The sequence below is a fragment of the Crocuta crocuta genome, unplaced genomic scaffold (genome assembly GCF_008692635.1).
Source record: "Crocuta crocuta isolate KB4526 unplaced genomic scaffold, BGI_CrCroc_1.0 scaffold96, whole genome shotgun sequence".
In the NCBI taxonomy this organism is placed as follows: domain Eukaryota; kingdom Metazoa; phylum Chordata; class Mammalia; order Carnivora; family Hyaenidae; genus Crocuta; species Crocuta crocuta.
In genome coordinates, this window is record NW_027531522.1 from 8,068,626 (window position 1) to 8,095,037 (window position 26,412).

The window sequence follows — 26,412 nt, forward strand, 5'->3', positions numbered from 1 at the left end:
GCTTTGTATTTGGCAAAGTCTCGTTAGCTTCTCAAGCTCCCTACAATCTCAGTTGGGCTTTAAGAGCTGCCTATGTAAGTAAAAGTGTCAGCATCATCAGTGTGGGCTCACCCCTCCACACCCAGGGGAGCTATAGCACTAGGGGTAGGTGCCGTGCCTGGGTGAGATGGAGCGCCCCTGTCCATGGTGCCCGCCAGGGTCCAGCATGGGCTGTGCATGCTGCCAGCCAGAGGGCACCTGGCTGTTTAGACAAGCCAGGTCTCCAGCAGACAGATGTTCCCCTTGCCCTGGTGAGGCTGGACTCTTTCCAGAGCTGGTTTCATTGCCCCAGCAGGTACAGGGTAACAGGGGCAACTGGTTGACCTGTTTTTTGCCTCTCCTGCGGAGTTGAAATCAAGTTGTAACAACGGCCACGGCCTCAGACTGGTTTCTCTCCATCAGGCTCCATTACTGAACTTCTACATACTTAGAAGTGTGAGTGGAGTAGAACATAATAGGTTTTCATTTTTTATGAGAGAGAAAGAGCAAGAGAGAGGGGCTCACAGTGAATGCAGTCATGATGGTTGAAGGCTTTCCAGGGAGATGGACAGGGTAGGGTCAACCAGAGGGGTCCCCCATCTCTCTGGCTCCAGAGTAAAGGTGAAAGGCAGCTTTGAAGGACTGGTGGGGGCTGGCGTGGAGGCGTCACTGAGGATTACACACATTATATACAAAGCCTTGATCTCCATTTTCCACCAAGACATTTCCTTGACCCAAAGTACAGCCCTGACAGGTAAGCCCCGAAACTGATGACAAAGGGGGTACCGAGGACAAACTCATCTTTACGGAGCCATTCCTATTTTGCAGGCACTGAGCGACATGCTTTCTGAGCAGGAAGAATCTCACAGGGACCTCACCACAATCCTAGGAGTTAGGTTCTATTTTTAACCTTAATCTACAGGAGAAGAAATAGTCGTTTAAAAAGTTGCAAGACTATTGGGGCGCCTGGGTGGCTCAGTCGGTTGAGCGTCCGACTTTGGCTCAGGTCGTGATCTCACGGTTCGTGGGTTCGAGCCCCGCGTCGGGCTCTGTGCTGACTGCTAGCTCAGAGCCTGGAGCCTGTTTCAGATTCTGTGTCTCCCTCTCTCTCTGCCCCTCCCCTGCTCATGCTGTCTCTCTCTCTCTCTCTCAGAAATAAATAAAATATTAAAAAAAAAAAGAAAAAGAAAAAAATTGCAAGACTATTAAGTGGCAGCACTGGTATTTGAACCAAGTTTCCAGTTTAATAAAAGCCTGAATTTTTAATGATCACACAGAAACCCCAATGTGATTAATCCAGTCTACCCTAGAGATTAGCAGCCTCATCATAGAACCTTCCCCTCACCTTTGAAGGAGACAAGAAGTATAAATGTGCGGTGTCCTGAAAGGTGTGTCTGAGAGAAAGAGGCACAGTCTCAGTGCCAAAGTCTGGGTTCTTTGGGGAGTGGTACTGGCCATAATGTATGAGCACACACATCGCCCTGAAGCACGTGGTACTGGAACCATCTTCCCAGGCCCAGCCCTTGCCACCCCAGCGACAAGGTGACATCTTCCATAAAGATGGTTGCCAGTGGGTGATGGATATTCAAATAAGATCTCTGTGTGATTGGCGCTCTTATTTTTCTCTTGGACCAATTCCAGCTCAGCGACTAAAAAACAAATCAATCACCAAGTGGAAATACAGTGGAAGCCTAAATTTAGTCCTCGTAAACAGAAATACTCTACCGTTATTGAGAAATCTGGCTTCAAGGAAAACACTATTTACCCCAAATTTCAATGAGCAACACATGAATTTAGATAACGGGATGATGAGGTTCAGCCATCCGACATTGAGACTCTGTCCATATTTAGAAGGCAAAGAGTTGTCCTAATATTTTAATCATTGCCGCTCCATGGTGAGGAAAAGAGAATTGCTAGCAATTCTGAGATTGCTTGTGGCTGGAGGTCCATCTCAGGCTACTGAGTTGCTCAGGAGACTAGGAAAGAGCCAGCTAAGGTAGCGGAAGGAAGGATCAGCGAGCCTAGAAAGGGGTCCCTCAGAAGTCATGACCACAGTATTCTTAGGGTGACATCCTACAAATGGCCTCCAATGGCCACGACTCTGCTTACAATCAGAACACTAGTCACAGGCCTGCAAAATGCTGAGAATGTCCTTCTAATCACTCCAGCACCTGGCTCCCTTCCAGCCGCTCTGCGCCGCACCCACAACCTCATCCCAGAGGTCAAATTAAATTCACTCTCACTTGAAGGTTATGTTGTGAGCAGCTCACCCCAAACATTGTAATTTAGCTCACCCCGCGCTGCTCTAGACTTGAACTTGGAATAAAACATCCATCAGAATTTTTCTAATTAAACTGGCATAAATTAAGGCTTACCATCAAAATCCGAACTTGGTCACAGAAATCAAAATGCAGAGGCTGCCAGGTGCTTCTGGTACCCAACCTCCACGCCGTGGTGACCTGTCCAAAAGTGTTTTTGTTCAGCTACAAATTGCTGTATTTTTTAACAAAAGAAGGGCCAAACTATGTAACACATCTGCTTACCTTTAAGGCGAAGAGGAACACAGGGCCTGTCTGTGGAATCCTCATCCGTAACTCCCAGAACTGACCCGAGGCTCCAGGGCAAGGAGGCAAAGGGAAAGGAGTCTCAAGCTAGGTCTAGTATGAGGCTTCACAGAACGTTAATCAACTTGATGAGAATCACACAGCCCTCGGGCGAGAGTTGTGCGCTTGCCCTTTCTCGAAGCCAAGTGTGGCCGGGGTGCCTCACCCAGCAACATCAGGATCACCTGGAAGTTGTTCAAAATCAAAGTCTCAAACCCTCCCCAGGCTTACCGAATCAGAAACTCTCAGGATGGAGACGATATTCTGTGTTTTAATAAATCCTCTAGTTGATGCCGATGAGGTTTTTTTTGGGGGGGTGATATGGGGTTCACAGGGTCTGGAGCCAATGACCAAGAAAGAATTCTTGAAGACGCCTTTGGTGCTCAAAGGTGATTTTATTAAAGCACAGGGATAGGAGCCGTGGGCAGAAGAGCTGCCCCAGGACCATGAAGAGATACTGGTTATATACTATGGAGTTGCGGGAGATAAAGTCCGGGGGAAGTTTCCAGTGAGATTTTCATATGCTAAAGACTCAGAGGATATTGGAGGCCTAGTTCTTGTCAAGCTAGGGTTGTTTTTCCCTACAGAAAAGCATGAACATTAAGACAGTAGGTAGTTCCTGGAGAAACGTTTTACCTGCCAGCCTCAAGTATTTGTCAATGGGCTACAGGTTAGAAGGAAATTGAGTTCTATCTGCCATTTCCTTCTGCCTTTGTTTCCCACATCGCTTTGGAGGGCGATGGAGACTCCGGGCCCTGCGAGACTAGGATCTCCATCAGTTAACCATTTGTTGCCCCCTTTCTTTTGTTCTCGGGCCGCCAGGAGTGCCGAGGAATATCACACACATCCCATTTGGCCAGGGGGAGGGGGAAATGTTTGCACTCGTCAGTGTGCCGTATGCTCCCTCATCAATCCTGTATGCCACCACTCGTGAACTGCTGTACTTTAACAGAGGCCCCCCTGAAATCAAGCTCTAGAGACGACCGAAGAAGAAACCCTTCTCACTCTGAAATCAAATAAAGGTGGCTGAAAGAGACTGTGTTTGGGTGGGACAAGGCAGAGTATCTATTTACTGGTAAGAAAGGCAGGAGAGGTGTATTTGATTGCATGAGTCACTTTGGCAGTGAAAGGGGCTCTTGTCAAGATATATCATTAAACAAATAAGAAAAATATTAGGCCTCTATTTTCCAAGAAAAATAACTAAAGCCGGGGTTATTTTCTATTTTAATAAATTTGCTAGGTTATCAGTAATGTTGTTTGCACATTTCATGAACTTACCTACTGGAATAATGTTAGGATTTCCTCCAAAAAATATAAACTACATCCCATTGTCAGTAATATCATATCCATAAGCACACTCTGTTAAAACTGGGACAGTTAACGGGGCGCCTGGGTGGCTTAGTCGGTTGGGTGTCCGACTTTCGCTTAGGTCATGACCTCGCGGTTCGTGGGTTCGAGCCCCGTGTCGGGCTCTGTGCTGACTGCCAGCTCAGAGCCTGGAGCCTATTTCAGTCTGTATCTCCCTCTCTCTCTGGCCCTCCCCTGCTCACTCTCTCTCTCTCTCTCTCTCTCTCTCTCTCCTAGAAATAAATAAAAATATTAAAAAAAAAAAAACTGGGACAGTTTAGGGGCCCCTGGGTGGCTCAGTGGGTTGGGCGTCCGACTTTGGCTCATGTCATGATCTTGCGATGGGAGGGTTTGAGTGCCGCATTGGGCTCTGTGCTGACAGCTGAGAGCCTGGAGCCTGCTTCAGATTCTGTATCTCCTTCTCNACAGGTTTCATTTGGTGATTAGATAGAATGTTCATGTATTATCTTCTAGGCTTCCTGAGTCTGCTGATTTGAAAGCGTTTATGAGCCAATGAGTAATAGGTGAACTATATACTATATGGGTTTTGCAATAGTTGATTCGGAAGGAAATACAAATCACCACATTAACACTAGACTTTATTCCATTTGTCTGTCATTTAGTTTCCTTATGGTTTCTCATCTTACAAAGCAGAAAAATACTATTGACATCGAAGAAGCTGCAACCGATTGTATCCCCACAGGCCTCTGTCCACTTCAAATACCACAAACTATTTGCTATTCTTTACTAGCAAAACAATGTCATGTGAAAGTTTACCAGAATTAATTTAGAATTTACTAATTACTTGGAAAGGTAGGAGTTCCATCATGGCGCTGGGAGCTAAAACCAGAATTTCAATTGAGGACAACCAGATATTTGCATCCTAGAACAAAAGTGCATCATAAAATTAATAAGTTAATGAACTAAAAGATACACAGCTCCCCTAAGGTAAAAAATACTTAATTTACAATCACTATAGAGTATGACAAAAGAGACAACATGAGGCCATAGATACTCATTTTTGAAGAAGTGTGAGACTCTTAACTTATATTTTAATATTTTGTTCATATATAGCCAGCAGAAAGAGGGAAAGCCAGCCTAGGGTCAATCCAAAGTTCTGCAGGAGAAACATCAACCAGGGTCGCTGTGTTTGAACATGAGTCATTTCAGGAAGCTAAAAAAAGAATAAAACACCAGAATAAGATCCAGATATATTCACTGCTGGGAAAAGTTTGGTGGGAAAACATGAGACTGTTATTCAGAACTTTATAACCTCTCAAATTCCCGAAACAGTTACAAAATGCTTAATACCTACTCTCAACCAAAATTTTAAAACGTAAGATAAATTAAGTCATTTGATCACAGTTAGAAGATTCCTAGTGTTGCCAGAAGGCTTAAAATGACAGAGTTATCAACTGAAACCAAGCCCAATCCTTCTTATTTTTGTTTTCATGAAGTGTTAAATGTGAAGTAGATAATGGATGAAAAGTATTAGTTTTGATTGTTCTATTAGGTTTATGAAGCCATTAAACTTACTGGTTGGTAAAAAGCGCACATTTGTTTCCTGTCAAAGACATCACCAAGGTCTTCCTGACCTTTAGAACAATAAAGGAATCACGCCCTAAAGCTACATTTTATTCTCCTAGAGACAAGTGACAACCGTTTTGTCTGCGAAATGGCTTTAACACCATTTAGAGCAAAATGTTCCTGTGAGCATCTGGGGGAAGCACCACGAGGTATTCCTTTTTATTTCTTTTTATATCTTTTTTTTTAATTGAAGTATAGTTGACACACAATGTTACGTTAGTTTTGAGTGTATGACGTAGGGACTTACCATCTGTATACCCTACGCTATGTTGGGCCCAAGAGTAGCTTCCATCTGTCACCTTACAATGCTCCTAATACTGTGGACTCTAGTCCCTAGGCTGTATCTTTCATCCCCGTGATGTGTTTTTGTCTTACATTCTTTCAAATCCCTCCCCCTGGGAAGGTGAGCATAGATCTCTTGTATGACATAGTCATTTCTATTAGAAACCAGGCTTAGGTCAGCATGGAGGGGAGACTTAACTCAACCATGCAATTATTGACATTTTGCGTTGGACAATTCCTTGGTACAGGGGTTGTAGGACGTTTAGCAGCATCCCTGGCTTCTACCTGACATATGTCAGCTGCACCTCTGATCCCAGTGGTGACAACCAAAAATGTCTCCAGATGTTGTCAAATTTCCCTGAGGGGTAAAAATCACACCTGGTTGAAAGCTCCTGGGTTATTTACAGCAAGAAAATGATAAAACATATAAAATACGCAAGGGTTTTAGATTTACGGCAATAGAAAACAGGTTGATACATTTTGTTTTTCTACATTGACATGTTATTTTAAGGCCTGTACAAGAGCCTCTTGGATGTTCTATTTGGATATGCTTAAGATGGATATTTCTCCCTTTTAAAATTACATAAATGGACAGAATGAAGATTAGGATTATTGTGTCCTGCTGTCTCATGCCCCGATGGGGAACAGTAGACTAAAAGGCAAGGAAGCATCCAGAAAGGCTGACCTAGGTGGATGACCTTAAAGAAATTATGCGTCCTATTTGGGTTTTTCTGCCATGGTTAAACATGAGGTTAACCAGACTACTTTAGAGTAATACTGTTTTGTTCATTATCTATTCTAAACTTAAAATGACATTTTGAAAACCCATGGAACATTCCCAAAGAGCCAGCAATTTATGGTACTCTTGAGGGATTAATGAGATACATGCATCAGAGTCACCCCATACGTCTGATTCTCAATAGTTTGTAAGCAATTTCCAAGAGTTTACTCCAAGGTCAGACAACAGAGGCCACCAGTGCCTTCCTGTCTCAATAATTTATATTTTAGACTATCTGGGAGACACAATTATTCCATCTTTGGTAACATAAAGGCTCCAACTCTGACTGATAGGGAAAAATCTGTTATAAGATGGTTGACAGAACTGATGGGGAAATTCCTGTCCCTGACCAAAGACTCCCCTTCCAGGTTCTTCTTCCCACCCTGCTTGTCATGCGCCAAATTACTACTAATGAGGAATGTAGAAGTAACTGACTATAGATTGTCCCCTCTCCTTATGCTCGGTACTCAGGGCTCTGGAGAATGATCTCCTCTGAGCCCGCAGATATAAAATCAACCTCCTGCCTTCCAAGATCTCTGAGTGCTGCTTGGTTCTTCTGCCAGGCGATCCAGACCAGGTTCCGTAACATGATTAGCCTTATTTCCAAATACACTAAGATATCGCATAGTTCCCTCTCCTCCTTGTTTTTTCAAGCAAGGTAATTAATATTCATTTATGAGATGTGAATGAATTAATAGCTCATCTTATTTCCTGCTTCATCTACTGCCACCTTTTCGTTGTTCATCTCTGATGAAGTAGAAGTCATTCCTAAAATGATTTTCTTGGCAAATGTTCATAAAATGTGAATAATTTACTAGACAATCATGTTGTTTTTAATGAATTGTTGAGAAAACTACTTCAGACCAGATATAAAGCATGGTGGTGAAAATAGAACTTGAGATGAATTTTCAAACCACCAGTGTCTTAACCTACAGTTTAGAAAGCTCATTTTCTAATTTCCATCTTTGCCTCAAACATCTACTCAAGACCTTCGGTTGGAAAGAAGTAGGTCTTGATTAGGTAGATTTAATAGCCAAAATGTTTTATTTTTTTAATTATTTTTTTAATGTTTTATTTATTTCTGAGAGAGAGGGAGAGAGACAGCGTGAGCAGGGGAGGGTCAGAGAGAGAGGGAGACACAGAATCTGAAGCAGACTCCAGGCTCTGAGTTGGCTGTCAGCACAGAGCCTGACGCGGGGCTCGAACCCACGAACTGTGAGATCATGACCTGAGCCGAAGTCGGACGCTTAACCGACTGAGCCACCCAGGCCCCGCCAAAACGTTTTAGATACCAAAACACAAAAATTAAATTAGTGTCCTGGGATTTCCCACAAAATCTCAAACAGTTTGTCATGACGCAATCCAAAAACACCACCATTTTTAAAAACAATTATTTGATGTATTGTTTTTCTCATTAGCCCAAGTTTGTAGACCTGCTGTTTGACTGTAGTGTGTAACACACAATAGAATTGTTTAAATGTGTTTCTAAGAGCTTCCAGGTTCTGTCAATGGCCCCAGTCCCAGAAAGAAAACCAGGAATCCTTTATTCTGAGTATGTAGAAGGCATTACCCACAAGAAAATTTCATGAGTATTTTGCAGCTCCAGGAGCCACCATGCACATGAACTCAATGTCTTCTGGGAAGTTTTGCAACTTAAAATGACATTTTGAAAATCCAGAGAATATTCCCGAAGAATATTCCCCTGTGCATGAGAAAGGGAAAAGGCCATGTTATCTCTAACAGATTCATAGGAGGCCATCCTGGCCTGAGTGGACATTTCTAAGGTACGTGTATTAATCTCCAAGGGGCCTGCAATACGTCCCCAAGGACAGTTCACGGGGCAAACAGGAACAAGACGGAGGATGAATGATGGAGTTAGAGCCTACGCTCCTCTGTCCACTCAAGTGATGAGGTGAGCTGGCTTCTTGTCCTAGTTCTGACGTCATATCCATATGACTTTCAGTAGGTCATTATCCTCCTTGAGCCACTGTTTCCTCATAACCAAAAGGAGTTAGTAATGTAGCTCTTGCAGGATTATGAGGAGTAATTGGGGTGCAGGATATAAGAAAGGGCATGATAAAATGGATGTAAATGAAAGTAAGTGCTGCATGGGACCTTCAGCCAGAGCATCCTGAAGGACTTCAAGGGAAACAGGAGCTGCTAGAAGGCACGCCTAAATGGATGGCAAGGTATTATAGAGCCGGGGTGCCTGGGTGGCTCAGGTGGTTAAATGCCTGACTTTGGCTCAGGTCAGGATATCATGGTTCATGAGTTTGAGGCCCGTGTTGGGAGCTCAGAGCCTGGAGCCTGCTTCAGATTCTGTGTCTCCTGTTTTCTCTCTGCTCTTCCCCTGTTCATGCTCTGTCTCTCTCTCTCTCTCAAAAATAAATAAACATTACAAAAAAAATTTTTTTAAGACTAATTTTGTAAGCCTATAGAAATGGGTAAACAATGAAAATCAACATTTAAAAAAGTTTAAGGAGGGATGCCTGGGTGGCTCAGTCAGTTAAGCGTCCGACTTCGGCTCAGGTCATGATCTCGCAGTTCATGGGTTCAAGCCCTACGTTGGGCTCTGTGCTGACAGCTAGCTTGGAGCCTGAAGCCTGTCTTCGGATTCTGTGTCTCCCTCTCTCTCTGACCCTCCCCTGCTCATGCTGTCTCTATCTCTCAAAGATAAATAAAACATTAAAAAAATAAAAATAAAATAGTTTAAGGAGATTCTCATCTTGATTTGTATGGTCTAGCTGAACTTTTCACGTCCACACATAAGTGGGTTTTGGTAAGAAAATCAAGCTAAGCTTGCTTTTGAGAAAATACTTGGCTCTTTTTTGGATGATTATGGATGAATATATAAATTGTAATATCTCTTGGATACGCACCAAAATACCAGAGAGTCTCACAAAAAGTCTTTCCAAAAGACACAAGTGTAAAATGCCAAAGCTCAACCATGTCTGATTACAGCATTTCACTCACTTTGAATCTACCCATTTTTTTTTTTATCATTTCAGTCACTAAATTTTGGAGAAAATAAAGATCTATATTAATTAACTTTTAAGAGTATATATTTTATTTTTTCTTTTTAAAAAACTCCTGACATGAGTTTCAGTGCTACCCATTTTCCCCTGGATTTCAAAAGAGAAAAGTCCCTTTTTCCTCCAGGCAATTAAATTCTTTTATTGAACAATTTTACAGATCCTGATTATATCCTAAGACTAAAGGGGGTGAAATGATGGATAGAGTATGTTAACAATGAAATAAAAGGTCAGAAACAAAAGAGAAGAAATGTTAGCAAATCACTTTTGCTCAGAGATAGAGCTAAGAGATATTTTTTTCTTAGATTTCTGCCAGAAACTTGGAAATCTGGAAGTATAAAGTAACTTTCTTTTTTACCTCCATGTTTAGCAAATTCCCCAACTCAAATCAGTGGATGCCAAAATATGACAGTCAAGGAATTGTGATTTTCTTTTTCAAAAAGAAAATCTTTACCTAACAGATAGCCCTTTAACGTGCCTTCTTCTTCTTCTTTTTTTTTCCAAATTTGAATTCGACACTGGAGACCAATTCCCTGAAATGTGCCAAGGCCACATGGTGACTGACCTATCTGCAGATAACGATCCCTATATTTCTATTAACTAACTGAGATGTAAGTATGGTGACCAAACCACTAATTCAAATTTCTGAACATTTTAGAAAGTGACATTAAGGATGTGATTTATACCTGAGTCCATCCCCATAACTGTATTCATAGCCTTAACTTTTTAAAAGGAATGCTCACGGAGAATGTTAGAACACATCAGGAAAGAAAGTGGATAAATTCTAATGTCATGTGCTTTGTAATAATTATAAACTAGGGAGGATTTATCACAAAGGAGGATGATCTACAAAGCATTCTCTAGAACTAAGACTTTCTGTCTCTCCTTACATATCTAAGCTCACACTCTTGCCATGCAAGGACTTCTCTATTTCTATCTATAACCTGAAACTGGCTTCCTGTGGGTATTACAGATCTATCACTAGATATTTCAACATTTTCTTTCAGTATGAATCATAAATGTAGGTACTGACAAAGAAAGTTCAGCATCCAATGCTTCTAAAAAAACACCAAAAAATCAAAGTCCTTTCATTATTAAAAATTTACAATTTAAATATAAATATTCACTATTCACTCATTTAAAAAATTTTTTAATGTTTATTCATTTTTGAGAGAGACAGAGACAGAGTGTGAGCAGGGGAGGGGCAGAGAGAGAGAGAGGGAGACACAGATTCCAAAGCAGGCTCCAGGCTCTGAGCTGTCAGCACAGAGTCTGATGCGGGGATCAAACTCATGAACCGCAAGATCATGACCTGAGCTGCTTCTCAAATGGAGCCACTTAGGCGCCTCTCACTTATTTTTAAAAAGTTTATTTATTTATTTTGAGAGAGAGATTGAGAATACAAGAAGGGGAGGAGCAGAGAGAGAGGGAAAAGGAATCCCAAGCAGGCTTGCCCTGTCAGCACAGAGCCCGACATGGGCTCGAACCCACAAACCACGAGATCATGACCTGAGCCCAAATCAAGAGTCAGATGCTTAACTGACTGAGCCATGTTGGCGCCCCACAACAGTCACATAATTGAAGACATTTGGTGATATCTATTATGAAAGTAAAATTGTAATTTAAATACTTTTCCTCTCTCAGGAATGTGTAGTTTTTGACATTATTAACTTTCAAGAGAAATAGTTGATTCTCCATTCACGAAGCTCCCTTGATAACTGACTTACACCATCTTCTTTTCAGAAGTACCCCAAAACCCATTCACTCTGCACATGGAGTATACATTTACATTTGCTTAAAGGAGTCACTCTCGTTCCTAAGAAATATTATGAGAGAGAAAACTTCAGAAACTTACTTTGCAGGCTGTCCTAATAATACTTAATCTCTCCAGGGGCACATATTCCATGGGTTGCTCTAATTGTCACATTTTTATTGTTTTTAATTTTTAAGTTTATTTATTTCGAGAGAGAGAGAGAGAGAGAGAGAGAGAGAGACGGTGGGTGAGTGTGAGCAGAGGATGGGCAGAGACAGAGGGAGAAAGAGAAAATCCTAAGCAGGCTCCATGCTATCAGCACAGAGCCCAACATATCATGACCTGAGCTGAAATCAAGAGCTGGATGCTTAACCAACGGAGCCACCCAGGAGCTCACATTTTTAAATAAGCTTCATTGTGTCCTAGCAGAAGACCCACATCTGAGAACAAGATGGAAATTTGTTAGTGAAAGTCAAGATTTGGCTTTTTTTTTTGGTAAAAAGATGAACAAACTGAAAAATCAACAACTCTTCTCAGATGTGACAGAAAAGTAAGGGCAAATGGCTGACCCAAACATTGGAGAGAAAGTCAAGTGAATATAGAGAATCACAATTTACCTGAGCAGAAATCTACAAGGAGAAACTTTTGTGGGACCCAGTGCCGTGAGGTAAAAACAAACAAACAAACAACAACAACAACAACAAAAACCCCAAACCTGTAATTGACAAACTCTTACAGGCTTAGTGTAAGAGTTTACGGGCACCCTGAGTCTAAGAGGGCCCCTCACACTTTTGTGGATTTTACTGCCAAGAGTTCTACCAAATTCTCACAGTGAATATTGGGGGGAATCTCCTCGTGCTTTAGTCAGGAGGAAGATAAAGAACCATTTTCAAATCCTCTAGGGGTTCTGATCTTAACAAGGATTTCCCTGAGGAGAAACTATTTTATTAAAGCCTAACCTGCTGGTGTTTTATCAGAGTTTATCCTACCTAGGGAAAGAAAATCCTCAAGTGCACCTCTCTCTAGCCATTTTCTTCCACCTAAGGGGGGAAGGAGACAAGAAGTTCACAATCTGAAAGCACAGGCTCACCCAATGACCAAGACCCAATCAAAGAACAGGGGAGGGTCAGAGAGAGAGGGAGTCACAGACTGAAACAGGCTCCAGGCTCTGAGCTGGCAGTCAGCACAGAGCCCACCGCGGGGCTGGAACCCACGAACCGCGAGATCATGACCTAAGCGAAAGTCGGACGCTTAACAGACTAAGCCACCCAGGTGCCCCTACCTATATCTATTTTAAAAATTGAATTAATATTAAGAACCTTCCAAAACAAAAGTACCACACCCAGATGAGTTCACCAGTGAATTCAACCAAATGTTTAAGGAAGAAATCATACCAATTCTCTACAATCTTTTCCAGAAGACAGAAGCAGAGGGAATACTTCCTAACTCATTCTAAGAGGACAGCAATGTCTTAATACCCAAACTAAAGACATTGCAAGAAAACTATAAAGCAATATACTTATGAACAGAGGTGCAAAACTTCTCAAACAAATATTAGCAAATTGAATCCAAAAATATATCAAAAGAACTATGCACCACAACCACATAGGATTTATCTAATTATACAAGGCTGGTTCAACACTCAACAATCAATTAATATAGTCTCCATTACAACATCAACAGTCAAAAGAAGATAGCAACAGATACACAAAAAGCACTGGCAAAATTCCACACCCATTTATGATAAAAACTCACAACAAACCAGGATTAGAAAGAAACTTCCTCAAGTTCATAATGAACATGTGTAGTAAAAAAACCTACAGGTAACATCATGCCCTATGGTGAGAAACTAGACTTTTTGTTTAGATTGTTAAGATCGGGCACAAGGCAAGGATGTCCTATTCCACCACTGCTTTTCAACATCAAATTGAAAGTCCTAATGAATTCAATAAGAGAAGAAAAGGAAATAAAAGGAATACAGAAAAAGGTCATTTATGTATAAAATCCAAAAGAATCATCAAAAAGACTCCTAGAACCAGTAAGGGCTTACAGCAACGCTGCAAGATACATTAATATACAAAAGCTGACTAACTTTTTACATATGTGGAATGAACAACTGGAATTTGAATTAAAAACACATCAGCATTTAACATATTAGTATATTATATTAGTATATTCAAAAATGAAATACTTAGGGATAAATCTAAAAATATGTACAGGATCTATTTGAGAAAAAGTATAAAATTCTAACAAAAGATATCAAGAAAAAACTAAATAAACATAGAAATATTCCATATTCATGGATAGGAAAAGTCAATATTGTCAAGATGTCAGTTCTTCCATAGATTCAACAGTCCCATCCAAAATCTCAGTAAGTTATTTCATGGCTGTTGACAAACTGATTCCAGGATTTATATGAAGAGGCAAGAGACCCAGAAAAGCCACCATACTATTGAAGGAGAAGAATGAAGTTGGAAAGTTGAGACTGTCAGTCTTCAAGACTTAAAAAACTGCAGTAATCACAACAGTGTGGAACTGGTGAAAGAACAGAAAAACAGACCAATAGAACAGAATAAAGAAGCCAGAAATAGACCTATATAAATACAGCCAACTGGTCTTTGACAAAGGAGCAAAAGTAATAAAACAGAACAAAAATAGTCTTTCAACAAATGATGTTGGAACTATAAGACACCTACAGGGGCGCCTGAGGGCTCAGTCGGTTAAGCGTCCGACTTCGGCTCAGGTCATGATCTCACGGTCCGTGGGTTTGAGCCCCGCATCGGGCTCTGTGCTGACAGCTCAGAGCCTGGAGCCTGTTTCAGATTCTGTATCTCCCTCTCTCTCTGACCCGCCCCTGCTCACACTGTCTCTCTCTCTCTCAGAAATAAATAAAACATAAAAAAAAAAGACACCTACATTTTAAAAAAAAAAAAAAACCTACAATGAATCTATACACAGACCTTACACCCTCCACAAAAATTAAGTCAGATGAATCATAGGTCTAAATGGAAAACACAAAACTATGAAACTCCTAGAAGATAACAGAGGAGAAAACCTAGATGGGTACGGTGATGCTTTTTTAGATACATGAGACATGATTCATGAAAGAAATAATAAGCTAAATTGCATTAAAATTAAATTTTTTCTTTGTGAAAGACATATCAAAAAAATGAAAAGATAAGCCAGAGATTTGGACAAATTTTTTGCAGAAGACACATCTGATAAAAGCCTGCCGTCCGAAACATACAAAGAACTCTTGAAACACATGAATAAGAAACAATCCAGTTTTAAACAATGGTTAAAAGACCTGCACAGGCACCTCCCCCAAAGAAGGTACACAGATGGCAAGTAAGTGTATTAAAAGGTGTGGAACATCATATATCATTAGGAAATTTCAAATGAAAACAACAATGAGCTATCACTACACAACTACTACCATGGCCAAAATCCAAAAACTGACAACACTGAATGTTGACAAGGATCTGGAGCAACAGGAACTCTCATTTATTGCTGGTAGAATGCAAAATGGTACAATCGCTTTGGAAGACATTTGGGAAATTTTTATAGAACTAGACATATTCTTATGATAGGATCCAGGGATTACACTCCTTGGTATTATCCCAAATATATACAAAATTTATGTTCACACAAAAACCCGCACCTGGATATTTTTAGCAGCTTTCTTTGTAACTTCCCAAACCTGGAAGCAACCAAGATGTTCTTCAGTAGGTGAAAATGTAAGTGCACTGTGGTATATCCAGGTAATGTTACACAGTGCCAAAAAGAAATGAGCTCTCAAACCATGAAAAGACTTGGGGGGACCTTAAAACCATATTACTAAGTGAAAGAAGCCAGTTTCAAAAGGTACATACTGAATGATTCCAACAATTACAGTACATTCTGGAAAAGGCAAAACTACAAAGATTAAAAAAGATTAGTGGTTTCTAGGGGTTGATGGAAAGGGAGGGATGATGAGGCAGGACACAGGATTTTTAGGGAGGGGAACTATTCTATATGCTTTTACAATGGTGGTCATCTGTTAAGCCCCATAGAATGTACAACACTACACATGAAATAAATGTAAACTATGGACTTTGGGTGACAATAATGTGTCAACAGAGTTTATTACTTATAACAAATATACCTCTGTGGTTTGAGATGTTGAGAGTGGGGAAAGGTATGCATGTGTAGGGCAGATGTTATTTGGAAATTTTCTGGACGTTCTACTCAATTTTGTCATGAACCTCAAACTGCTCTAAAAACTAAAGTTTTTTAATTACAAAAATCCATTTCCCAGTTACACTTACCATATTTCAAGTGCTTGATAAGATAGCCACACATGGGCAGTGGCCACCATTGCAGATAGTACAGATATTAAAAATTAAAAGTTACAGTACAGATTTAAAAAAAAAGCTACTCGATAAATTAAAGAAACACTCTTTGTGGGAAGCTTCGGCCCACTGGGAGAAGAATTATAATGGTTATGGATCATTCTGTATTTCTTCTGTTCTGCCCACACATTCCTAATATTCTAAAAATAGGGGAAAAAATAAGAAGGAAAGGCTAAAGTATATTTTAAGTTACTGGACTGTTTAGTGGCTTAGGTCAAACTAGAGAGTGCCATTTCAAAGTCTTTTGTTTATACTCAGGACAGAAGGATTTTTTCCCCTAGTATTTTCCACAGTCTTATACCACTAATATATCTAGGTTTTTTTTTTTTCAAATGATCATCATGGCTATAAACAGGCACTGGAATATCTGTATATTGTCAATTGCCTGAAAAAAATTACTTTAGAATATTCACTCATCCGTGTATTTACAATGTTAATAAGGCATTCGGCTAATTTTTTCTTTTGGTCATTTGAAGGGTCATTTGATAATTATTCATGGACAACATGTTATCCAAAACATGATTACAAAGAGACCAGTGTCTTTTTTTTTAATGTTTTTATTTTTTTCTGAGAGAGAGAGAGACAGCATGAGCAGTGGAGGGTCAGAGAGAGAGGGAGATACAGAATCCGAAACAGGCTTCAGGCTCTGAGCTGGCTGTCAGCACAGAGCCCGATGCGGGGCTTGAGCCCACAAACCGTGAGATTATGACCCGAGAAAAGTCGGATGCTTAATCAACTGAGCCACCCAGGTGTCCCAAGACCAATGTCTCTTTGTAGGAGGATTTTTTAAATTAAACAGATAGGTAAGTAGATAGGTTTATTATGGTTCTTAATGACACCCAAAAGTTTAGCCAGTGTTTGCAAAACCTAACAATCTATATGATCCTTGATCCATGAGCTGTCTCCAAGAAAATTTTCTGAAGAAGTCATCCATGAGATCACAACTTGCTGACAAACTGAAAAATTAGAAGACAATTGGCCTTTATAATCCTAATAAATAGATGGACTAATTTCTGTCTTTCTTCTCTCATCTGTTGAGTGACCAACTTACTTGTTTTAGTAAGTATTCAACCACAGAAACCTTTTTGGTTTTCTTCCAGACTGCTGACAACCCGAAGCCACACATAGGCTGGGTCACCACAGCAGTGATCTTCTCATGCATTCAATTAACTTTAGATTAACTGAATTGTAAACTACCTATGTTAGTTCTAATGAATAAACAAGATTGTATCTTGTACTCAACATCCCATAAATTTACCAGGGAAGTTGTTCTAGTTAATGAAAAATCACACAAGGATCAAATTTGTCATACAGTCTTCATTAAGAATTTAAGAAAACATCATCCCTTCTAACTTTAAGAAAAAATAGAGGTTTCTTTTATTTACTTATTTCATGAATGCATCTTTATCTATTCATATACCTTAAAATTAAGGAAGAAGAGGAAAAACGACAGTGGATAAAATTGAGGCAAATTTCTGTTTTTAGTGAGTTAAAAAAACAAAAGAAGAGAAATGACCTCATATGATTAATGATGGAAACCTTTTGACTTGTAAATGTCTTAAACTTAAACTATTGTATTCACTATAGCATTACATTTTTTTAAAATACTGCTTATAAAACATGTCCTGATAAATATTGTTATCTGGTACCAATATCTTTTTTACTTTTGAGGTGTTAAAATATAATTTAACAGTTGTATGATACAAAATCAACACCAAAATCTGCTGTTTCTATGCACAAATAATGAACACTCTAAAAAGGAAGGATATTAATAAAATAGTTCCATCTGTAATATAGCCTCAAAAATAAAAAAATAGGAATAAACTTCACCAAGAAGACACAAATAAAGGAAAGATGTCCTATGTTCATGGATTGGAAGACTTAATATTGCTTATATATCGATACCAGGTAAAGTGATCTACAGATTTAATGCAATTCCTATCAAAATCTTAATGATTTTTTTACAGAAATAGAAAAATCTATCTTAAAAGTCATATAATATCTCAAGGGACCCTGAATACCCAGAACAATCTTGGAAAAGGACAAAGTTGGAGGTCTTACACTTTCTCATTTCAAAATTAACTACAAAGCTATAATAATCAAGAGTGTGGTCCTGGCATAAAGGCAGACTATAGACCAATGAAATACAATAGAGAAACCAGACATAAATTTTTGCAGAAGTAGGTAATTTTGACAAGAGTACCAATTCTGTTCTTTCTGAACAGTCCTTTTAACATAAGGTATTGGGAAATTTGGGTATACACATGCAAAAGAATGAAGTTGAACTCTAACCTTATGCCATATACAAAATGAACTGAAAGTGGATAAAAGACCTAAATGTATCTTTACATTTAGGTAAATCTTCATGACACTGGATTTGGCAGTGATTTCTGGGATATGTCTTTAAAATCTCAGGCAAGAAAACAAACCAATAGATTAAATTTGGGTTTACCAACATGTGAAAGTTTTATGCATCAAAGGACATTATAAACAGAGTGAAAAGGCAATCCATGGAATGGGAGGAAACATCTGTAAGTCATTTATATGACAAAGGGGTTAATATGCAGAATATGTAAAGAACTCCTACACCCGACCCTCACACAAAAATCTAAACAAAATGACCAAAAGACCTTAATACGCATCTCTCCAAGAAGATATACGAATGGCTAATAAGCACATGAAAAGATGGCAAAGAACATCACTAACCAGTCAGGAAATACAAACGAAAACAACAATGAGATACCACTGCATATCCTTTAGGATTGTTATTTTCAAAATGACAGGCTATAACAAGTGTTGGTGATGATGCAGAGAAAGCGGGTGGGTAAAATGATGCACCCACTTGAAAAAAAATAATTAAAAATAGACTTACTTTATGATTCAGCAACGCCACTTCTGTATATATACATAAAAGAACTGAAAGCAGGGACTTCAAGATATATTTGTATACCCATGTTCATAGCAGCATCATTCATGATAGCCAAAAGGTGAGAGGCACTCAAGATCCACTGATGGATAAATGAATAAACAAAATATTGCACAGACATACAATGCAACGTTATTCAGCCCTAAAAAGGAAGGAAACTCTGACACGCGCTGACATGGATGAGCCTCGAAGACTTTATGCCAAGTAAAATCAAGCAGTCACAAAAAGACAAATACTGTGTGATTCCAATTATATAAGGCACCTTGGGTAGTTAAATTCCAAAGGACACAGAGTAAAAGGTGTTTGCCAGAGAGTAGGGGCGGAGATAATGGGGAGTTAGTGTTTCATGAGTATGGAGTTTCAGTTCGGGAAGATGAAAAAAGTTCTATAAATGGGTAGTGATGATGGATGCACAAGAATGCAAACATCCTTAGTCATTAAGCTACATACCGCAAATGGTTAAAATGGTAAATTTCACGTTCTATAAGTCTTACCATAATAAACACCACACACGCACACACACATACTCCAAGGTTTTGCAAGGTCTCTTTAGCTTATTATAAGAACACAACAAGCAGCACTTAGTTACCTCCAAGAAAGTATGTGATACAAAAGGTATCATACACTGCCTGGTAAGGATTCATTAGCATCACTTTGCAGTGAGAAATATGTATTGTGTTTAGATCTCCAAGTCCTGGAGCAGAGATGTTAAGGGCTGAATGTTTTCTTTCCCTTAAAATGTGTATGTTGAATCCCTATGCCCCAGTGTGACGGTGTTAGGAGGTGGCGCCTTAGATGAGGTCATGGGGACAAAGTCCTTTGGGATGAGTGCCCTTATTAGAGTCCTTTTTTTTCAGTCTGCAATGTGGATTACGTCGAATTTCTTTGTGATTGTCATCTATAACATGATGGAGGGAAGTCTAAGTTTCCTTTCCTGAAAGGAACCTGGCTGTTTCCTGGTGGTAACTGGTTGGGGAAGGTTGCCTATCCATGGAATGAGGTTTTAGCAGCTACGAAACGTCAGGAGGGCTTGCTGGAGTTCCCTTTCTACAATATTTTGGGAAATGAAAATTTTCTCTGGAATATTTGCTGAAAAATCTCTTATCAAGTCTTGCCTTTAACAGTCTCCTAAGATCTGAATTCAGTAAAAGTTGGTGTGTGGGTTCAACTTAATCTATCCTTTGTCTATTATATGTTGTCTCTTGTTTTATTGAATTCATTTTTAGTCTTTTCTTTGACAGCAATATAAAGGAGGAGGCTAGAAGTATGTTCTCTTTTCTGGGCAGAAGACAGGAACATTTTCCCAAAGAAGACACCCAGATGGCCAACAGACACAGGAAAAGATCCTCAAGATCACCGTCATCAGGGAAATGCATACCAAAACCACAGTGAGGTATCACCTCACACCATTAGAATAGCCAGAATCAAAACCACAAGAAACAACATGTGTTGGTGATATGAAGAAAAAGAAACCTTTGTGCACTGTTGGTCGGAATGCAAACTGGTGCAGTCACTGTAGAAAACAGTATGGAAGTTCTTCAAGAAATTAAAAATAGAATGACCACATGATTCAGTAATTCCACTACTGGGTATTGACGCGAAGAATATGAAGACACTAATTCAAAAAGATATATGAGCCCCTATGTTTACTGCAGCACTGTCTACAATACCCCAATTATGGAAGCAACTCATCCATTGATAGAAGAATGGAAGAGGGGCATGTGGGTGGCTCAGTCAGTTGAGCGTCTGACTTCAGCTCAGGTCATGATCTCACCATCCGTGGGTTCAAGCCCCACATAGGGCTCTGGGCTGACAGCTCAGAGCCAGAAGCCTGCTTCAGATTCTGTCTCCCTCTCTCTCTGCCCCTCCCCAACTCACACTCTGTCTTTCAAAAAAATAATTTTTTTAAAAAAGAAAAAGAATGGATGAAGAAGAGGTGAGCTGTCACTGGATACCAAGGAAATATCACTCAGCCACAAGAAAGAATGAAATTTTGCCATTTGCAATAACATAGATGGATCCTAAAGGGTATAATGCTGATAGAAATAAGCCAGAGACAAATACCATATGATTTTACTCATAAGTAGCATTTAAGAAACAAAACAAATGAACAAAAAAGGAGACAAACAAAAAATCAGACTATTAAACAGAGTGAACTGATGGTTATCAGAGGGGAGATGGGGGAAACAGGCGATGGGAATTAAGTGCACTTGTTGTGATAAGCACTGGGTGATGTGTGGAATTGTTGAATCACTCTATTGTAGACCTGAAACATATAGCAGTGTATATTAATTTTGCTGGAAGTTTAAAATTTTTTGCTGGGGTAAAAGCCGTGGCCAGAAGAATAATACCATCTCGAAATAAAATTTGCAGTTTCTATAGGGAAAAAAAAAAGGGAGAGAGAGAGAAGAGTGTTCTATTTTAGCATCATTTTTGATTACTAACAGTAACATCCTCAACACAGATTACTATGTTGACTCATGATATCGTTAAATTGGGAGATTTGCTCCCATTAACACAAGTTCTGTGTGGAATGCAGGTCTTTTTAAATTAGTAGCATTGTTCACAAAAGAATACAGCAATTTTGGGGCACCTGGGTGGCTTAGTCGGTTAAGCGTCCGACTTTCGCTTAGGTCATGATCTCGCGGTTCGTGGGTTTGAGTCCCGCATCGGTCTCTGTGCTTACTGCCAGCTCAGAGCCTGGAGCCTGTTTCAGTCTGTGACTCCCTCTCTCTCTGACCCTCCCCGGCTCATGCTGTCTCTCTCTCTCTCTCTCCTAGAAATAAATGTATCATTTAAAAAAAAAAGAATACAGCAATTTTAATTTCCCTCTTCAAGCAAGATAGTTAGGACCACAGTCCTCTATGTATCTGGGATCACCAAAGTGAAGGTACCAAAGAGGAGGTTTGTCTGAAGGTTATTTTTTTAAATTCAGCATTATTTTATTTAAATATTTAAATGCAGGTTACTATGGGCTTCTAAGTTCCCAATCTTATTTTCCCAAGGGAATTTATGAAGCAGTTTGCATTAAAAATAAATGAAAATGTCCTCTTTTGAAAATTGAGCTGGAAGACAAAAACCACATCATTGTGTCACGTTATTCAGAGACAAAGGTGTTACCTGCTTCTAACTTGTATCTAACAATTCGCTTCTCCATTTTTGCCCAAGGGGAATGATTCAGTTAAGCAAATTCTTAATTGTAATACTCAGGAAAGAGAATCATTAGCCATCTTTCATATTTTCTTAAGAAATAGATTACTTTGGATGATGTGTGTGTACATACATGTATGGTTTGAAAGACCAGCTAGAAGAAAAAAAAATACATGGAGCAGAAAAATGCAAACATTTCCAGTGGCAAAGTTTTTAAAATTACAGAGCTCAGCGTTTATCAAAATTGGGTATATTAATCATTTTCTTGGTAGAAAATACCTAAGGGTAGAGTTTGACTGATTTATGGAGGAAGAGAATCAAAATCTTTCAAATTGTTGGTAAGAATGATTCATACTTCTTGTTTTTGGAGGAGAAATAATTGTGAATGTTAAATTATATTAATTTTGCTGCCTGACATGGTTTTTAAATGCTTGTCATTTTTTTCCCCGGAAAAAGAGTATTTTAAATGATGTCAATTGCACTCACTGATATCAAGTACAGTATTTGTTGAAAGCAAATACATATATCAAGGTTATTTTATATGTCTTTCAAACAAAATATCCCCTTTATATGGATGGATTTTGTGTAAAGGGCATCACACCTAGGTATTGTCAAACTTCAAAGAAAAGATAGCTTAATAGTTTTCTTGGAGGGAGAAAGGACCAAGAACCAACTTGGTGATTACAGATTACATTGCATTGGACATAACTAGATTTCTCTGAGAAAGCAAGACTCCATCACAATTAATAAATTGGAAGATAAAGAACATGGGGAAGAGGGACTGGGATCTGTATCCTAAAAGTGTACAATTGTTTCAGTTTAATTTTGTAGTCATGTGATTAAGAAAAGATGAGAGCCTCACAAGAAAGGTGGCTGTTTTTTGTCAGTCAACTAACATTCTTTTCATCCTTTGTAAAAACAATTGTGGAGCTGTTAAAGCTACCGAGCTAAAATAAATGCAGAGAAGCCAAAGGAAGATCGTCATCTGACTATTGATAATCCTCTTTATTGACTGGATTTAATACGTAGATTTTATTTGTGTGTGTGTGTGTGTGTGTGTGTGTGTGTGTATTTAGCTTATTTATTTATTTTGTTAGAGACAGACAGTGTGAATGGGGTAGGGGCAGAGAAAGGGAGAGAGAGAATCCCAAATGGGCTCTGTGCTGGCAGCGCATGACACGGGGCTTGAACCCATGAAACTGTGAGATCATGACCTGTCTGGAAACGAAGAGTCCCAAGCTTAATGGATTGAGCCACCCAGGCACCCCTTGGTATATTTTAAAAGCAGAGGATCTTGGGATGGTTGGCTGGCTCAGTCAGTTGAGCACACGACTCTTAATTTTGGGATCATGAGTTTGAGTCCCACATTGGACATGGAGCCTATTAAAAAAATTTTTTTTTAAAGCAGAGGGTCTTAAGTTCAGATTCAAAATAGTTTTTACTCTGTCTGTCTTTCACATCTGGAAATGTGAAAATGTTCCAGGCAAAATCTGGCTGTCATATTGCTTCAAGGAAACATTCCCAGAAGTGGGTAGATACGAAAGGTGCTCTAAGTGACTGCTCTTCAATCTTGCTGTTTCCTCCCCCACGGTTATGTAAGGGAAATCAAGACCGAAGGAACATGAGTAATAATCCTGAACAGGAAGAGAAGTTTGAAAAGAGCATCCCCTCAGGGCGCTTGGGTGGCTCAGTCAGTTAAGCATCCGACTCTGGAATTTAGTTCAGGTCATGATCCCAGGGTCGTGGGATGGAGCCCCATCATGCTCTGTGCTGAGCATGGATCCTGCTTAAGATTTTCTCTCTCTCTCTCTCTCTCAAAAAAAAAAAAAAAAAGAGCATCTGTTCAAACAAATAAGCAAAAAGTGGCGAGGGGAGGGAAAGAGATCCAGAGAACTGTATAGTTAGGGAGATTGGCAGTGGAAAGGGCTAGAAATAAGGTCTGTTTTCAACTGGATGGTCTTGATGTGCATGGAGGGGGTGCCTGACTCTTGTTTCATGTTGTTGGGCATGAACTGGTCAATTCAGGGCTCCCTTCTCTGCCACCTACCTCTAGGAGCTACGGCGTCTCCACTATCAGCTTGGATGCTATTAATGTATTGGTTCCAGGCCAGATGTCCAGTTCCGCCAATTCCAGGGACATCTCTCGTTACATCTGTGCTGATAAGCCCCTTGAGGTTTCCATGGACTTGTCGTTATGGAAACAGTTTTACAGGATCTAAAACCTTAGGGAAAAAATGCTTAAAGGTCTGAAGCTTATTTCAGATCCAAAATAAATCTTTCCTTGCCATAATGTCTTATGTTCTCTAAACTGAGTTAATTTATTATTTAAATATGTCCTATTTATTAAAAAGAAAGTCTCTCTTATCCAATGGCTAAAAAAAAAAACAAAAACAAAAAACGATACTTCCGGGCTTGTCTTTTCCTTCTATTTGAGAACATTTGTAAACTTTAGAGAAGGTGAGTGTGAGAAATCCTCTAGAACTTTTAGCTCCGAGAATTTTCTTAGAAGGAACTTTCAGTTCCCAAGCAGAACGAGACAGTCCTATGTAGCTGCCTCTGTTCTCAAGCACATCTAAACCAGGGTTAGTGGCAAAGGGATATGTTAGCTTTCTCTGGTTGCTGTTAACAAATTACTACTAATCTGGTGACTTAAAATGATAAAAGTTTATTATCTTACAGTTATCTAGGTCAGAAATCTGGCACGGGTCTCATGGGGCTAAAATCCAAGGGTTGACAGGGGTGTGTTCCTTCTGGAGGCTCGAGAATCTGTTACCTTGCCTTTTCCAACTTTCAAAGGCGACTGGTGTTCCTTGGCTCCTCAGCCCCCCTTCTCCACAGCGGGCAGCGCCAAGTCTTCCTGACCCTCCTTCCACCATCACATCTCTCTCTGACTACAGCTGGGGAAGGCTTCCTATTTTTAAGGACTCATGTGATTAAAATGTGACCACCTAGATAAGCCAGGATAATTTCCCTGTCTCGAAGTCCTAAACCTTAATCACATGTGGAAAGTCTCTTTTGACATGTAAGATAACATATTCACAGGTCCCCAAGAATAGGACATGGGTATCTTGGGGAAGTGGGCATGATATCTATAGAGGACAAATCTCATGAAATCTTTGTAGCAAACATGGAAATACCAAAAACCAAACCAAACCAAACCAAACCAAACACCAAAAAACAAACCAAAAAAAAACAAAAAAAAAAACATCCAACAAAAAAACAAAAAACACACAAAAAAACCCAAAAACCAAAATACCAAACCAATAGATCTGGTTATAAATACAATTTGGAGAAAGTGGATAAACAAGATAAATGGATTCTAACCTAGCAATCCCAGGGATTGCTGATTATATCAGATTACTTCTGTTATGTGACATGTCAAATACTCCCCACCACTTACTTGCTACAGCCAGGAGAAGATAAAAGGGTGAAAAAATATTCTGTGCAAATAATAAGCAGAAAAGCAGAGGCGACTTTATTAACATCAGACAAAGGAGGCTTCAAGACAAAGAGTTTTATCAGAGGTAAACAGAGGGATCTTTCAGCCTGACAAAAGTATCAACTCCATCAGGAAGACGGGACAAACCTAAATACGCATGCATGTAATAACAGAGCTTCAAATGCATAAAGCAAACTTGATAAAATCAAGAGAGAAATAGGCAAACCCACACACCTAGGTCTATATTTTTAATGCCATTCCCTCATAATTAACAGAGGTGGAGACAAAAAATCAGTATGGAATTTGAAAACATGAATAATACCATCAACCAGCCTGACTTCACTGACATTCACAGAACTCTATCGCCAACAGCTGTCACACTCGTGTACTTTCCAAATGCATCTGAGCGCATTTACCAGGAGAGACCATGCACTGGGCCATACAAAAGCCTCAAAATATTTCAAAGAACTAAAATAATGTAGACTATATCTGACAATGAAGGGATTACATTAAAATCAATAACCAAAGGTACTTTTAAAAGTTACAAATATTGAGAAGGCAGGCACCATACTTCTATAGAACGTGTGTCGAATAAGAAAAAAAGTTACATGAGAAATTTAAGGACATTTCAAGGTGATCAGTATTGAAAACACTACATATTAAAATATATGGGATCGAGCAAAGCAGTGCTTAGAGGAAAATGTATACCTTTAAAGGCTTAGGTCTTCTAATCTAAGAGAAGAAAAGATTTTAAATCAATGATATATCATTCTACCTCACAAAGGAAGAACATAAGCAGAAAATTAACGCAAAGTGAGTAGAAGGAAGGGAATTTTAGAGATAGCAGAAAGAAAATCAGGAGGCAATGGTAGACCGTAACTGTGGTCTTCCATTGGTAGAATTTGTACTAGGGTTACGGCCACACAATGGAGGAAGCAAGGCACATATCCAGAAATCAGGGGTTTCCTGAAACGTCTCTTGATGCTTGCTGACAATGGTAAACGGACAGCCACTGAAAACATGGCCCGACCAGGACAAAGTAGACCCCTCAGTGAAGACCTGGCCCTACCAGGAAAGAAATCTGGGTCAGCCAAAGTGCTCCCTGA

General features: G+C 39.5%; 1 protein-coding gene and 1 non-coding gene across 2 annotated transcripts in view; one reads left to right on the plus strand and one right to left on the minus strand.

Moving 5' to 3' along the window:
- The first annotated feature begins 982 nt into the window (after positions 1–982).
- TRNAQ-UUG (transfer RNA glutamine (anticodon UUG)) lies at positions 983–1,067 on the plus strand. Its single transcript has one exon. It is a non-coding gene; the product is annotated as a tRNA-Gln (tRNA).
- Positions 1,068–4,575: 3,508 nt separating this feature from the next.
- Positions 4,576–26,412, minus strand: part of SLC39A12 (solute carrier family 39 member 12) — an 84,263-nt gene continuing 62,426 nt past the window's right edge. The window contains exon 13 of the mRNA XM_077772451.1: positions 4,576–5,142. Within this exon, the coding sequence (XP_077628577.1) occupies positions 5,014–5,142 (129 nt within the window). The 3' untranslated portion in view covers positions 4,576–5,013. The remainder of the gene's footprint in view (positions 5,143–26,412) is intronic.